Source organism: Mauremys reevesii, linkage group 13, assembly GCF_016161935.1.
Source record: "Mauremys reevesii isolate NIE-2019 linkage group 13, ASM1616193v1, whole genome shotgun sequence".
Taxonomy (NCBI): Eukaryota; Metazoa; Chordata; order Testudines; family Geoemydidae; genus Mauremys; species Mauremys reevesii.
Genome location: NC_052635.1, coordinates 3,155,500 through 3,171,520, shown reverse-complemented (window position 1 = coordinate 3,171,520; position 16,021 = coordinate 3,155,500). Strand labels below are relative to the sequence as shown.

At 51.4% G+C, this 16,021-nt stretch overlaps 2 gene segments (V, D, J or C); both read right to left on the bottom strand.

The window, feature by feature from the left end:
• Positions 1-4,992: 4,992 nt before the first annotated feature.
• Positions 4,993-8,609, bottom strand: LOC120380817. The segment is given in 4 exon segments: positions 4,993-5,151; positions 6,290-6,320; positions 8,222-8,387; positions 8,481-8,609. Coding segments are annotated over 4 exon segments (402 nt in total).
• A 1,529-nt stretch (positions 8,610-10,138) lies between these two features.
• Positions 10,139-14,101, bottom strand: LOC120380816. The segment is given in 3 exon segments: positions 10,139-10,310; positions 13,546-13,870; positions 13,964-14,101. Coding segments are annotated over 3 exon segments (543 nt in total).
• Positions 14,102-16,021: the final 1,920 nt, after the last annotated feature.

Here is a 16,021-nt window from a genome sequence, read left to right as displayed (position 1 = left end):
GCTTTATAAAGCTGCGCACAAACGACCGGAGAGCTTTGCGAACAGGGGCTGCTAACAGGGAGTTTTGCAAGGGAGTTTGGCAGGAGAGTGGGAAGGGAGTGGGAGCCCCTCGCCAGCCCTAACCCCTTCCCCGTGGCCCCCCCCTAAAACCTATAAACCGAACCACATTCCAAAACTACTTTCCGTAAACCACCCTTTCACTAACTAGGAGACAATGCAGGCAGAAGCCCAGCAGCAGAGTGGGGGCTATCCAGTTTATTGTACTGACTGTTGCATGTATGATTACCTGCCCTGCGGGCGGGTGGCGTATGTGTGCAGTCGGTGCAAGGAGCTCCTGACCCTCAGAGACCATGTACGGACTTTGGAGGCCAGGGTGGCGGAACTGGAGGAGCTGAGAGATTTCATTCATTCATGCCCGTCACCCCAACCCGGGTATGGGCCGCCAACCACAGATCTCCATAGTCTTCTATCCTGGGCCATTCGCTCTAGCTGGTTCCAGGTATAGCCCATTTTTTTGCTATCAACCTGAAGGTTGCGTCGCCAGGTATTTCTTGGGCGGCCTCTTTTCCACTTGCCTTGGGTGTTCCACTGCAGCGCCTGTCTGGTGATGTTGGTTGGCTGCTCGCTAATGCCTAGTAGGGTCAGGTTGTTGCTCCTCATCTCTGCTGCAACCTGCGCCGTCTTTCCTGACTCGTACATGGTCCTCACGTTCCATGTGCCGATGGTAATCCTCCTGGCTGCAAGAAGGGTGATCGGCTTAGTGGCTTCCTCGCGGCTTTCACCACCCAGCATCATGCATCTTCGAGTTGAAGACCCTTCTTTTTCTAGGCTAAAAGTCTCTGTTAACTCTATTGTTGGCGTTTCTGTAGCAAGCTGATTTTTACAGGGTGGAGTTGCTAGCCCCACGCCCAACCCTCCTCCTTTACCCTGACTTGGGACAGGCAGATGGCCCCAAAGGACCTCTCTGGTGGAGTTAGGAGCTGAGAGAGGCAGAGAGGTATGTTGATGAGGCTTTCCGGGACACTGTAGAATTGTCCCACCTCCGCTTAGACAGCTCCTGTGCTGTTGAGGAGGAAGAAGGGCCCAGGGAAGTAGAGCAGTCAATGGGAGCAGAGGGAAACCTTCCCGTAGTTGGGACCCTCCTTCCAGATGGTGCTGGGGTTGCCTCTCGCACTGAGGTTGCCTCTCCGGGGGAGGGAACTCCAGTTTCTAGGAAAAGGCAGGTGTTAGTAATGGGAGATTCGATTATTAGAAATGTAGATAGCTGGGTCTGTGATGACCGGGAGAACCGTATGGTGACTTGCCTGCCTGGTGTGAAGGTTGCGGATCTCTCGAGGCATCTAGATAGACTTATGTGTAGTGCTGGGGAGGAACCGGTGGTCGTGGTACATGTAGGTACCAATGACATAGGGAAGGGTAGGAGAGATGTCCTGGAAGCCAAATTTAGGCTGCTAGGGAAGAGACTGAAATCCAGGACCTCTATGGTGGCATTTTCAGAAATGCTCCCAGTTCCACGCGCAGGGCCAGGTAGGCAGGCAGAGCTTCAGAGTCTCAATGCGTGGATGAGATGATGTTGTAGAGAGGAGGGGTTCACATTCATTAGGAACTGGGGAAACTTCTGGGATGGGAGGAGCCTATACAGGAGAGATGGGCTCCACCTAAACCAAAGTGGAACCAGACTGCTGGCACTAAATATTAAAAAGGTTGTAGAGCAGTTTTTAAACTAGGAGATGGGGGAAAGCCGACTGCTGCAGAGGAGCGTGTGGATCGGACACAGACTTCTCTTAGGGGAGAGTCTGATGATAGAGAATCTCCAGGTTATAGTCAGGAGCAGAGGAATAAGAAGTATAATGTAAGGGCCGGATCAGATGATAAACAGTCACATAAAGAAGAATCTGGCACTTCAGAAAAAGGCAGGCTAATAAACAGGGACAAGTTTTTAAAGTGCTTGTACACAAATGCCAGAAGTCTAAATAATAAGATGGGTGAACTAGAGTGCCTTGTGATAAAGGAGGCTATAGATATAATAGGCATCACAGAAACCTGGTGGACTGAGACCAATCAATGGGACACAATCATTCCGGGGTACAAAATATATCGGAAGGACAGAACAGGCCATGCAGGGGGAGGAGTGGCACTATATGTTAAAGAAAGTGTAGATTCAAATGAAGTAAAAATCTTAAGCGAATCCACAGGTTCCATAGAGTCTCTCTGGATAGAAATTTCATGCTCTAGTAAAAATATAACAGTAGGGATGTATTATCGACCACCTGACCAGGACAGTAATAGTGATGATGAAATGCTAAGGGAAATTAGAGAGGCTATCAAAATTAAGAACCCAATAATAGTGGGGGATTTCAATTATCCCCATATTGACTGGGAACATTTCACTTCAGGACGAAATGCAGAGATAAAATTTCTCGATACTTTAAATGACTGCTTCATGGAGCAGCTGGTACGGAACCCACAAGGAGAGGCGACTCTAGATTTAATCCTGAGTGGAGCGCAGGAGCTGGTCCAAGAGGTAACTATAGCAGGACCGCTTGGAAATAGTGACCATAATACAATAGCATTCAACATCCCTGTGGTGGGAAGAACATCTCAACTGCCCAACACTGTGGCCTTTAATTTCAAAAGGGGGAACTATACAAAAATGAGGGGTTAGTTAGACAAAAGTTAAAAGGTACAGTGACTAAAGTGAAATCCCTGCAAGTTGCGTGGGCCCTTTTTAAAGACACCATAATAGAGGCCCAACTTCAATGTATATCCCAAATTAAGAAAAACAGTAAAAGAACTAAAAAAGAGCCACCGTGGCTTAACAACCATGTAAAAGAAGCAGTGAGAGATAAAAAGACTTCCTTTCAAAAGTGGAAGTCAAATCCCAGTGAGGCAAATAGAAAGGAGCACAAACACTGCCAACTTAAGTGCAAGAGTGTAATAAGAAAAGCCAAAGAGGAGTTTGAAGAACGGCTAGCCAAAAACTCCAAAGGTAATAACAAAATGTTTTTTAAGTACATCAGAAGCAGGAAGCCTGCTAAACAACCAGTGGGGCCCCTTCATGATGAAAATACAAAAGGAGCGCTTAAAGATGATAAAGTCATTGCGGAGAAACTAAATGGATTCTTTGCTTCAGTCTTCACGGCTGAGGATGTTAGGGAGATTCCCAAACCTGAGCTGGCTTTTGTAGGTGACAAATCTGAGGAACTGTCACAGATTGAAGTGTCACTAGAGGAGGTTTTGGAATTAATTGATAAACTCAACATTAACAAGTCACCGGGACCAGATGGCATTCACCCAAGAGTTCTGAAAGAACTCAAATGTGAAGTTGCGGAACTATTAACCAAGGTTTGTAACCTGTCCTTTAAATCGGCTTCGGTACCCAATGACTGGAAGTTAGCTAATGTAACGTCAAGGGCTCTAGGGGTGATCCCGGCAATTACAGACCGGTAAGTCTAACGTCGGTACCAGGCAAATTAGTTGAAACAATAGTAAAGAATAAAATTGTCAGACACATAGAAAAACATAAACTCTTGAGCAATAGTCAACATGGTTTCTGTAAAGGGAAATCGTGTCTTACTAATCTATTAGAGTTCTTTGAAGGGGTCTACAAACATGTGGACAAGGGGGATCCGGTGGACATAGTGTACTTAGATTTCCAGAAAGCCTTTGACAAGGTCCCTCACCAAAGGCTCTTACGTAAATTAAGCTGTCATGGGATAAAAGGAAAGGTCCTCTCATGGATTGAGAACTGGTTAAAGGACAGGGAACAAAGGGTAGGAATTAATGGTAAATTCTCAGAATGGAGAGGGGTAACTAGTGGTGTTCCCCAAGGGTCAGCCCTAGGACCAATCCTATTCAATTTATTCATAAATGATCTGGAGAAAGGGGTAAACAGTGAGGTGGCAAAGTTTGCAGATGACACTAAACTACTCAAGATAGTTAAGACCAAAGCAGATTGTGAAGAACTTCAAAAAGATCTCACAAAACTAAGTGATTGGGCAACAAAATGGCAAATGAAATTTAATGTGGATAAATGTAAAGTAATGCACATTGGAAAAATAACCCCAACTATACATACAACATGATGGGGGCTAATTTAGCTACAACGAGTCAGGAAAAGATCTTGGAGTTATCGTGGATAGTTCTCTGAAGATGTCACGCAGTGTGCAGAGGCGGTCAAAAAGCAAACAGGATGTTAGGAATCATTAAAAGGGGATAGAAAATAAGACTGAGAATATATTATTGCCCTTATATAAATCCATGGTACGCCCACATCTCGAATACTGTGTACAGATGTGGTCTCCTCACCTCAAAAAAGATATTCTAGCACTAGAAAAGGTTCAAAAAAGAGCAACTAAAATGATTAGGGGTTTAGAGAGGGTCCCATATGAGGAAAGATTAAAGAGGCTAGGACTCTTCAGTTTGGAAAAGAGGAGACTAAGGGGGGACATGATAGAGGTATATAAAATCATGAGTGATGTTGAGAAAGTGGATAAGGAAAAGTTATTTACTTATTCCCATAATACAAGAACTAGGGGTCACCAAATGAAATTAATAGGCAGCAGGTTTAAAACAAATAAAAGGAAGTTCTTCTTCACGCAGCGCACAGTCAACTTGTGGAACTCCTTACCTGAGGAGGTTGTGAAGGCTAGGACCATAACAATGTTTAAAAGGGGACTGGATAAATTCATGGTGGCTAAGTCCATAAATGGCTATTAGCCAGGATGGGTAAGAATGGTGTCCCTAGCCTCTGTTCGTCAGAGGATGGAGATGGATGGCAGGAGAGAGATCACTTGATCATTGCCTGTTAGGTTCACTCCCTCAGGGGCAACTGGCATTGGCCACTGTCGGTAGACAGATACTGGGCTAGATGGACCTTTGGTCTGACCCAGTACGGCCTTTCTTATGTTCTTATGTAAATAATTTAATAAATCGGCATTTAATTGTAGTTCACTGCTGCCCTCTGCAGCACGTTGGTAAAGTTGTACCATTTCAGCTCAGTTTTTGTTCCGTGTTTAATAGCTTTAATCTGCTCACTGTGTGCCTAGCAGAGTGATACCGGGCGGTGTTCTCGGGCTTCAGGCCGGTCATTTGCAGATACAGCAGGTCGTTGGGGTTGTCCCTGGAGATGGTGAAGTGTCCCTTGAAGGGCTGGGTGTAGTTGATGGTTGTTGAAGTTGAGTGTATTTCCCCGATCCACTCCAGTCCCGTCCCAGGGGCCTGGCGAACCCAGCTCATCCAGTAGCTGCTGAGGGTGAACCCGGTGGGTTTTCAGGAAAGGCGGAGGGAGTCTCCGGGCTTTTTCACATAAACTTGGGGGTCCAGGGGCTGGATCTGCGACTGGGCACCTGGGAATAGAAAGATATTATAAATCATATTAATAGTAATAACGATAATAAACTTCTCCTTTGCCCCGCCAATGCTTTCCAGGGGAGAAGATACCTTCCAGAGCTGCTACAATGAACAGTAAATGGTGCTGAAGTCTCATTTTCCCTGGAGTTGGAGGGAAAGGCTCTGAGGGGATTAGTTGATAACTGCACAGACCCAGGGGCTACGGATTGTCTCTCTGGGTGCAGCCTGGGCAGAGAGAGATTTAAACAGGAAGTGTCACCCCATTTGCATATCCCGCTCCTTATAAGACACACACACTCCTTCCCTGAATGATCCATTTTCTTATCCTCCGATTCCGAGGGGTGGGCGAAGAATTTGTGTAACTTTCAGACCCAAACCTTCCTGAACTGAGAAGGGACATAGCTTTGACTGCCATTGACATCGGACCAGCTCCTACATGGAGAGCAAATATTTAATCCTGGGCTCTTTAATCTGACAGACAAAAGGTATAACAGGAATCAAAGGCTGGAGGTTGAAGCTTGACACATTCAGATTGGAAATAGGGTGCAAATATCTAAGTGAGAATAATTGGCCATTGGACCAACTCACCAATGATCCTAGTGTGTTCTCCATCGCTGACCATTTTTTAACCAAGAATGCACGTTTTCTCCCTGGGAGATCTGCCTGAGATATTATTTTCGGGGAAGTTGTCTGGCCTGTGGAGGTCCGATTAGATGTTCGCAATGATCCATTCTGGCCTTGGAATCCATGAATCAATGAGCAACCAGTCGCCTGGATAATGGTGCTGACCTCCCTGCAAAGCGCTTTGAGATCGAAGAGGAAGTGGTGACGAGGACAGGGCCACGGGGGGGGAGTGGGGCAATTTCCCCCAGGCCCCGCAGCGGCCCCCAGGAGAATGTCGGAGGATCCCCACCCCCCTCCACCCATTCCCCGGCGCCTCAGCACACCAGGAGCGGCCCTGGACAGAGCTAAAGCAGCGAGGCTTGGGTGGGGCCTGAGCTCCTCCGGCTCAGAGCCACGTGGTAAGGGGCTGGGCCTGTGAGCTGCGGCCGAAGCTCAGGTCCCGCTGGAGCCACGCCGCTGCAGCGCTGTCCAGGGTCACTCCTGGACGCCGCACGCTGAGGCTCCAGAAGAGCGGGGAGGTGGGGGTAAATGGCATGATAAGGGGGCCGGAGCTGGGGGGGTTGGATAAGGGGTAGGGGGGACAGTCAAGGAACAGGGAGGGGGCAGAGGTTCAGGGGGGCGATCAGGGGATGGAGAATGGGGGGTGGATTGTGGGCATTCAGAAGGTCTGTCAGAACTCAGCAGGGGCAGGGGGTGGATGGGGTTGGGGCAGTCAGGGGACAGGGAGCAGGGGAGGGGTACATGGAAGGTGGGGTCCTGGGGGGCGTTTGGGGAGGGACATAGTGTACTTAGATTTACAGAAAGCCTTTGAGAAGGTCCCTCACCAAAGGCTCTTATGTCAATTAAGCTGTCATGGGATAAAAGAGAAGGTCCTTTCATGGATTGGGAATTGGTTAAAGGACAGGGAACAAAGGATAGGAATTAATGGTAAATTCTCAGAATGGAGAGGGGTAACTAGTGGTGTTCCCCAAGGGTCAGTCCTAGGACCAATCCTATTAAATTTATTCATAAATGATCTGGAGAAAGGGGTAAACAGTGAGGTGGCAAAGTTTGCAGATGATACTAAACTGCTCAAGATAGTTAAGAGTAAAGCAGATTGTGAAGAACTTCAAAAGGATCTCACAAAACTAAGTGATCGGGCAACAAAATGGCAAATTAAATTTAATGTGGATAAATGTAAAATAATGCACATTGGAAAAAATAACCCCAACTATGCATACAACATGATGGGGGCTAATTTAGCTACAACGAGTCAGGAAAAAGATCTTGGAGTCATCATGGATAGTTCTCTGAAGATGTCCACGCAGTGTGCAGAGGCGGTCAAAAAAGCAAACAGGATGTTAGGAATCATTAAAAAGGGGATAGAAAATAAGACTGAGAATATATTATTGCCCTTATATAAATCCATGGTACGCCCACATCTCAAATACTGTGTACAGATGTGGTCTCCTCACCTCAAAAAAGATATTCTAGCACTAGAAAAGGTTCAGAAAAGGGCAACTAAAATGATTAGGGGTTTAGAGAGGGTCCCATACGAGGAAAGATTAAAGAGGCTAGAACTCTTCAGCTTGATCATCACCTGTTAGGTTCACTCCCTCTGGGATACCTGGCCATTGGCCACTGTTGGCAGACAGGATACTGAGCTGGATGGACCTTTGGTCTGACCCAGTATGGCCATTCTTATGTACTTATGTTCTAAGCTACATGAACCCAAAGTTATGGAGACAGATATGAGTCAAGGAAGCCAGCAGAGTATCAGAAACCTGGAAAAATCTCTGATTGGATGGGCTTCGGCGTTTGGTCACAAGCTGAGGTGGTTCAAAAATTTTGGATTTTTTTTAAGCAGAAATTTTTAATTGTTTCTTTAACCAAACACAGCAAGTAGCAAATATTTGGCCACACGCTTCTGAAACCCCAAACCATGTTCAGGTTTTGGCAGACTAATTCCAGCTTTTCAATTAAAAATCCCACAACACATTTTGAAGGAAAGCAGACATTGTCCATGATTTTTTTCTGCTTTTTAAAAACCTTGAGTTTTCAATCCAAAAAAAGTTTTGATGGAAAATATTTCTCCAACCCTTTTAATGAGCTTTGGTGCCTTTTAGCACTAGCTGATGCTGAGAACCAGTGATACCTTTTAAATGTTTATTTTTCCTGGGGGGGGCAAGTGGGGCAATTTGCCCGAGGCCCCACAGGGGCCCCCATGACAATACAGTATTCCATAGTATTGCAACTCCCATCGTACCTTATAGCAGCGACCCATTCTAGCCCCTTCCCGGGAGCCTGTCGGACCCAGTGCATGTAGTAATTGCTGAAGTCGAACCCGGAGGCTTTGCAGGAGAGGCGGAGAGAGTCTCCGGGCTTTTTCACATCCCCTCCGGACTCCACCAGCTGCACCTGGGACCGAACACCTGAGAACAAAGACGGGCCATTAATATTGGTATAAAAACAGCGGTAACACAATATTCTTCTCACTCTGCCCGTTATTCAGAGGAGGAAAATACCTTCCAAAGCTGCTAGAGCGAAAATTACAAGGAGCAAAAATCCCATTTTCCCTGGTGCTGGAGGGGAAAGTTCTCAGGGACTGGCTGGTCACTGCACAGACCCAGGGGCTGCGGATTGTGTCTCCGGGTGCAGCCTGGGCAGAGGGAGGCACAGATTTAAACAGGAAACTGTCTCCCTCATTTGCATGCCCCCGCTTTATAAGAGACACACACTCCTGCTGCCAATGATCTGACTGAGTCGCCGTCAGGTTCCGGGTGCGGGAGTCAGACTGTCCCGTCCTGTGTGTCTGTGCAGCGGCGGGCACAGGGAGCTGGGCGCCTCCTGACACTTTCGGACCCCTGGGAGCAGCGCCGGCTCTAGCTTTTTTGCTGCCTCAAGAAAAAAAATAGCCGCTCCCACCCAGCCCCTTGTGTGTGTGGCTTTTACACGTTTGCACTTTGCAATGTTGTTGTTTTGTTTTGTTTGACTGGGTGCGGTACTGATGCAGCATTGGGCAACGACTGCACCTGAATCTGCTTGGGCCACCAAAGCGCCTGAGTAACTCGCGCCGCCTGTGATATGTGCGGTGGGGGGGGGGGGAATACAGACCAGAGAGGGGCATTTCAAGGGGCTTAAATCCCCGCGTGCTTTGCGGCGCCGTGTCACGCCTGGGTCTCTTGAAGGGAGGCTCCGGGGTTGTGCAGCCGCGATCGGAGGCGGAGCGAGAGCCCTCCAAAGGGGACAGTTATCGCCTGAGACAGCCCCTGGCTTTCCTGGGCACGCTCCGGGTTTCAGTCTTACTAGGAGCTGGGCTGCTGCTTCTGAGCGCTCTGCTCCTTGCGCTCATTTAAAATGAGCCCGGCGTTCCCCAAATCATTAACTGACACGGACAAGGAGCGCTGGAGAATTGCCCGCTGTCCGACGGGTGCTAATGCCGACACTGCCACTCAGGGCCAGCTCCGGGGGTTTTGCCCCCCCCCCCAAGGGATGGGAGGGGGGGGAAAGCTGCGATCGGCACTTTGGCTGCAATTCTGCGGCAGGTCCTTCCCTCCGAGAGGGACCGAGAGACCCGCCTCCCAAGAGCCCGATGTGCTGCCCCTTCCCCTTGGCCGCCCCAAGCACCTGCTTGCCGAGCTGGTGCCTGGAGCTGGTCCTGCTGCCACTTGATCAAAGGGTCCGGCCGTTACCTTTAAAACGTTGTGCCTGAATGAAAGGATTTCTCCCGGGCTCAGATTCATTTCCAAGGGGGCGGGGGCGTGAGAGAAGAAGGGGAAAGCCGGGCTAACCCTTGGGGGGTATTTCATGGTGCTCTCTCCTCACTGAGCGCCACCGGCTGTACTGCAGCACAGGGTCAGGGCCTGCTCCAGACCCCAGCGCGCCAAGCGCGCACTTGGGGTGGCATTTTGCGGGGAGGGTGGCAGGCGGCTCCGGCGGACCTTCCTCAGTCATGCCTGTGGAGGGTTCGCTGGTCCCGCGGCTCGGGTGGACCCTCCGCAGGCACGTCTGCAAGAGGTCCCCCGGAGCCGCGGGCCCGGTGACCGGCAGTGCGCCCCCTGCAGCGTACCGTGGTGCTTGGGGCGGCCAAATTCCTAGAGCTGTCCCTGCGCAGGGTTACCTGGCTGGTGGCGCTGACGGTGTTACTGGCCTCTCGGGGGTTCCTTCCCACCCTGGTGAGTTCTCAGTGACTTTCTCGCTGTTCCTGGAGGGACTCAGGCTTTAGGAACATGAAGTGGCTCTTGGCAGACTCCGGTGTCAGGCAGACTTTGTAGCAGTAGCCCGGAGGGCCGCTGCCCAACACATCCAGGTAGTTGCTGGGCACTTTGTTGCCCAAGGAGAGCTGGGGCTTGATGCTGGAATTTTGAAGCTGTTGGCCGGAATGCGGCTCCTGGAAATGTGCCGCCCCAAGCACCTGCTTGTTTTTCTGGTGCCTGGAGCCGATCCTGACAAGTACTATCTGACCTGTCCCTCTCCACTGTTTAAAGACAGAGCTGATTAGGCTCCATAGATAGTCTTTTGTTCCGTTAAGTGACCACTAGAGCTGAAATCACTGATAATCAGGTCTAAGTGCTTTGGCAAGGCACCTTCCCGGTCTCCCCAGCTTCCACTGCTTTTAGCCCTGGCGAGACAGGCTTGGGTAAAATAGTCCCTCTTGGTGGCACAGGGGCAGTCCATTCCTTCTCTCCACCAGCCTTTTTAGCTTGTTTTTCTCCCTTATGGGAGGGAATGCAGCCTCCTCACCTGGTGAGACTTGCTGCTCCTAACTTACTGGCCACAAGACTCCTTCTCTCTCCCTCCCTCTTCTCCCAACAGGGGAGGGTTTAAAAAGGTCTCAGGCAGCCTTTAGTTGGAATCAGCTGATCCTAACTGACCTCAGGTGGTTCCCTCTCAGCTGATTCTAATTCATACTCTGGTAACCCCTTCTCAGCTGAACCGGATTGATCTGTAGTTACCACTCCTCGGTTGATAGGGAGGAGGGGCCTTTTAACCCTCTGAGACTAATTTCTACCCCACCCTCCTTGCAGCTGTCTGTCCTGAGTTTATCACAGTGCTTAGACCTGTTGTGGGACAGTGTTTCTGTGGAAGAGATGCCCAGTCTGCACTAGCAGTGAGGTTCCCCTACTGAGAGCTCAGCTGAAATCACTGAGAGCTGGTGGAACCTCAAGAGACCAACTCACCGAGATCACAGTGACAGGTGGCTGCAGAAGGTGACGATGCAGGGCAGGGCCATTGGTAACAGAGCAATGGAGTGAACAGTGGCACAATGAAAAACAGTGGCCAGACCAAACAGTGAGCAGCTTCAGGAATGAACAAAGTGCCTTCTTGGCCCCCAACTGGGAGGTGACCTCATGTGAAAGCACCTCTGAACTCTGAGTCTCCACTGACCAAGGACAACACTGGTGAGTGTTAATGAGGCTGTTAAGAATGCTGGAGATACAACACAGTTCATTCAAACAAACACAACTGTGACATCATACTTTCTATTTAAGCAAGACATACCACACACTACCAAACTGGAGGCCAATTTTCAGTGCATTGTCACTTGTTCATCCTGAAGTTGAATACTGTTTCTGACTTTATCATTATCTTTATGCAAGAATCTCAACTGACTGGCTGGAACAGAGGTGGGCAAACTACAGCCCACAAGGCCATTCTGCCTGGCTTCTGAACTCCCGGACGGGGAGGCTAGCCCCCGGCCCCTCCCCTGCTGCCTCTCCCCCCACCCCCAGCTCGCCGTGCCAGCAGTGTGGCTGTGTGGATGACTCCAGCTGGGCGGTATGGCTCTGGGCAGATTTGCCAATGACCACAGGGTGCCCTGGCACGGGGCCCCCCAACAACAGGGGACCCCAGAGCTGGGCTCTTGGGCAGCTCAGCATTGGTGCACCCCCCTGCAGGGACAGGGGAGCAGGCGTGCAATGCAGGTGGTTGGAGCACAGGGAACGTGGGTGGAGGACTCAGAAGGAGCACCGAGCAGCCTCGCAGACGACCAGAGAGAAGTGGTGCTTTGAAAGAGAAACCGCTGCCTCTCTCCAGCTGCGTGACTGCTCCTGCTCCTCCTGAGTCCACATTCAGAAAGGGGGTGGGGGTGTGTGTGGATGGGGATGTTCCAGCGGAGTGGTTAGGGGCAGGGGGTCCAGGAGGGCAGTTAGAGACAGGGGTCCTGGGAGGGGATGGTCAGGGGATAAGGAGCAGGGGGGGTGGATGGGTGGGGTATCTGAGGGGGGCAGTCAGGGAGCAGGAAGTAGGAGGGGGCAGATAAGGGGCAGGGGACAGGCTGTTTGGGGAGGCAGAGCCTTCCCTACCCCGCCCTCCATACTGTTTCACAACCCCAATGTGGCCCTCGGCCAAAAAGTTTGCCCACCCTGGGCTAGAAGCATGTGGTTCAACAGTGAAAGATTCAACAGTTGAAAAAGTGAAGAACTCTCTCAACACATTCAAAAAAATTGCACACATGGCTGATGAATGCACCGATGCAAATGGGCATCAAGTGTTAAGTTATTCTGTACATTAACTTGATGTCAGGGGTAGGCCAGTAGATGCATTTCTAGATGTTCAAGTTATAGAAGACACATCAGCTGCATCTGTGGCAACCCACATCTTAGAAGAGTTAAATGCTTGTCAATTGGACCCCAAACACATGGCTGCTTGCGCATTTGATGGAGCTGCAAACTTTTCTGGACGACATGGTGGAGTACAAGCTTTGCTCAGAGAAAAGTGTAACCCTAATCTCTCCTATACACACCGCAGAAGCCATCTACTCTAAGTAGCACTAGTACAAGCTGAAGACTCTTCAAAAGACATTTTAAAAAGCTATAAATTTATTGTCTGCATTATATTCTTTTTTCAGCAAGAGTCCAAAAAGACTGAATATCTTAGAAAATATAGAAAATAAACTGGGACTGAAATCAGTCCAACCTGGGAAAAAACCCTGGCTTTCTCATGAGCGATCCTTGACTGTTGTCTTAAAATTACTCCAGCTGAGGCACTACCAGCAATGAGGCTGCCATGTGCTCAGGATAGACTAGAGAATTTGAACATAGAGTGGAAGATCATAGGACGAATGAATGAAGATTTGACTTCAACTTCTTTTTTATCATCACTAGTGGCTTGAGCCAATCTTTATGCCATATTTTCTGGGATGAAAAGTAGGAATTCATCTCTTGCTACTCCCAGTCACATCAGCTACAGCTGAGGGGTTCTTTTTCATTACTGAATAGAATTTTGTGTTCAGAAAGAAGTGGCCTTCTGCCTGATCATGTGAATGAACTAATGAGCATATCAACCCGGGAGAGCCAACGTGCCGGGTCAGCGAGGGGAGAGAGACTCAGAACAGGACTCACTCCGGATTGGGGTTCACAGATGGAGCGAGTAATCTCTGCACCGCAGGCCCAGAGGGGCTCTGGGCAGGAAGGGGAGACACGTTGCCCGGGAACGAAAGGGTTAAAACTGCCGGGAGGTTTGTGTTACATTCAGCCGGGTGCCGTGTCTCCTGTCCCAGCCCGGAGCGGTGTGTGTGTCACTGCTGCCCCCACGCGGCTGCCGGGAGAAGCGCGATTCCCCAGCCTGGGTTTTTGTATGATCACAAACCGCTTTCGTGTCACTGTGTATCTCGCACAGTAATAGCGGGCGGTGTCCTCGGGCTTCAGGCCGGTCATTTGCAGGTACAGCTCACTCTTGGGATTATCCCGGGAGATGGTGAATCGGCCTTTCACTGAATCAATGTATTGTATATCACCCCCAGCGCTGTTGAGATAAGCGACCCATTCTAGTCCTTTGCTAGGAGCCTGTCGAACCCAGCTCATGTAGTAGCTGCTGAAGGTGAACCCGGAGGCTTTGCAGGAGAGGCGAAGAGAGTCTCCGGGCTTTTTCACATCCCCTCCGGACTCCACCAGCTGCACCTGGGACTGGACACCTGGGAATAAAGACGGGCCATTAATATCGGTATAAAAACAGCGGTAACACAATATTCTTCTAATTCTGCCCGTTATTCAGAGGAGGAAAATACCTTCCAAAGCTGCTAGAGCCAAAATTACAAGGAGCAAAAGTCCCATTTTCCCGGGTGCTGGAGGGGAAAGTTCTCAGGGACTGGCTGGTCACTGCACAGACCCAGGGGCTGCGGATTGTGTCTCCGGGTGCAGCCTGAGCAGAGAGAGGCTCAGATTTAAACAGGAAACTGTCTCCCTCATTTGCATGTCCCTGCTTTATAAGAGACACACACTCCTGCTGCCAGTGATCTGAGTGACTCGCCCTAGGGCTCCGGGTGCCGGAGTCAGACTGTCTTGGCCTGTGTCTGTGCAGCGCCGGGCACAGGGTGCTGGGCTCCTCCTGACACTTTGGGACCCCTGGGAGCAGGGCCGCCCAGAGGATTCCAGGGGCCCGGGGTCTTCGGCGGTGGGGGGCCCTTCCGTTCCACCGTCCGCCGATGTGCCTGGAAGACCCGCGGCGGGCCCCCCCCCCACCAAATTACCACCGAAGCGGGACCCGCTGCCGAAGTGCAGCCCGGTCTTGGGCGGCGGGGGTCCCCGCCGCGGGTCTTCGGGGCACTTCGGCGGGGTCCCGGAAGGGAAGGGCCCCCCGCCGCCGAATTACCGCTGAAGACCGGGCTGCGCTTCGGCGGCGGGTCCAGCTCCGTCTTTGGCGGTAATTTGCCAGCGAGGGGTCCTTCCGCCCCGGAGCGGAAGGACCCCCCGCCGGCGAAGACCGGGAGCAGAAGAAGCTCCTGCGCCTGGCCGCGCAAGAGTTTGCGGGCCCCCCCGGAGAGAGTGATGGACCCCGCTCCAGGGGCCCCAAAAACTCTGGTGGGGGCCCCTGTGGGGCTCGGGGCCTGGGACAAATTGCCCCTCTTGCCCCCCCTCTGGGCGGCCCTGCCTGGGAGGAGTGAAAAGCTCCCTGCAGTGACTGTATTTCCTCACCCTTGAGGGCCTGACTATTGTGAGGTGTTATTGGGGATTCGGGGGGACTCAGCTCTGGAGCCCCGTTCCAGCGGCACAAGGGCCATGCAGTGTCCGGTCAGGGGGGTCGGTGTCTGGGGAGGGGTCGTGTCCTAGGGATCCACTGGGCTGGGCCACCTGCTGGAGAGCGAAGATTCCCCATGGTGCAGGGGGGATTGGGGACGGAAGCCCCTTTCCCTTCCCGGCAGTGACCGGCTCCATTGAAATGATCCATGACACTAGGAACGTGATCTGAGCAAGCCTGGCTCGTGCTTTGGGCCGGGTCTGGGGCCCGCCTGTGGGTGAAGGTGGGAGAGGCTGGGGGGGAGCGGGAGTCTGAGGGCAGAGTTAAGGTTTCGCCGTGGACCCTCCATGGTATAAATGGGCCGAGAGCGGCGTGTCTGGGAATGTTTCTTTAGAGGGGAGTCGAGGGAGGATCCGGCTACACTGAAGAAAGATTATTATGCGGGGCTGATATTTATATTCGTGTTTCTATTCCTGTTCCCAGTCACAGGCCGCTTCCCATTTACACTCCGGTTGTAAACTCGGTGGGACTGAGAGAGGTTTTATGGTCTGTGTTTGTACCGTGCCTAGGACTATGGGAGCCCAGACTGTAATTGGGAACATAAGAAGGGCCAGACTGGGTCAGACCAAGGGTCAATCCAGCCAAATGTCCTGTCTCCGACAGTGAACAGTGCCAGGTGCCCCACAGGGAGTGAACAGAACAGGTGCTAGGATAGAGGTGGGCAAACTACAGCCCGTGGGCCAGATCCAGCCACCCACTAGCCGATTTACGATGGAGCCACTGGCGCCATGGAGCCGGGCCCCCACTCCAGGGGGACCCGGACCAGGCCCACTCTTCTCCGCCCCACCCCTCTCCTGCGGGGGGCAGAAGCTTGGTGCTCCTGGCACTGAGGCTCCTGCTGCAGTAGGGCAGCCAAGCTCCGCCTCCCCTGCCTCCTCTCACAGCTTGCTGCGTTCCCGCCTTCCCCCTGCCGGCTGTCGATCAGCTGTTTGTTTGCGGGCAGGAGGGGAGGGGAGAGCACAGCCGCAGCACGCTCACCTGGGGAGAGGAGGCCGAGAAGAGGCGGAGCGGGGCCTTGGGGAGGGGGGTGGAACGAGCAGACCTACTC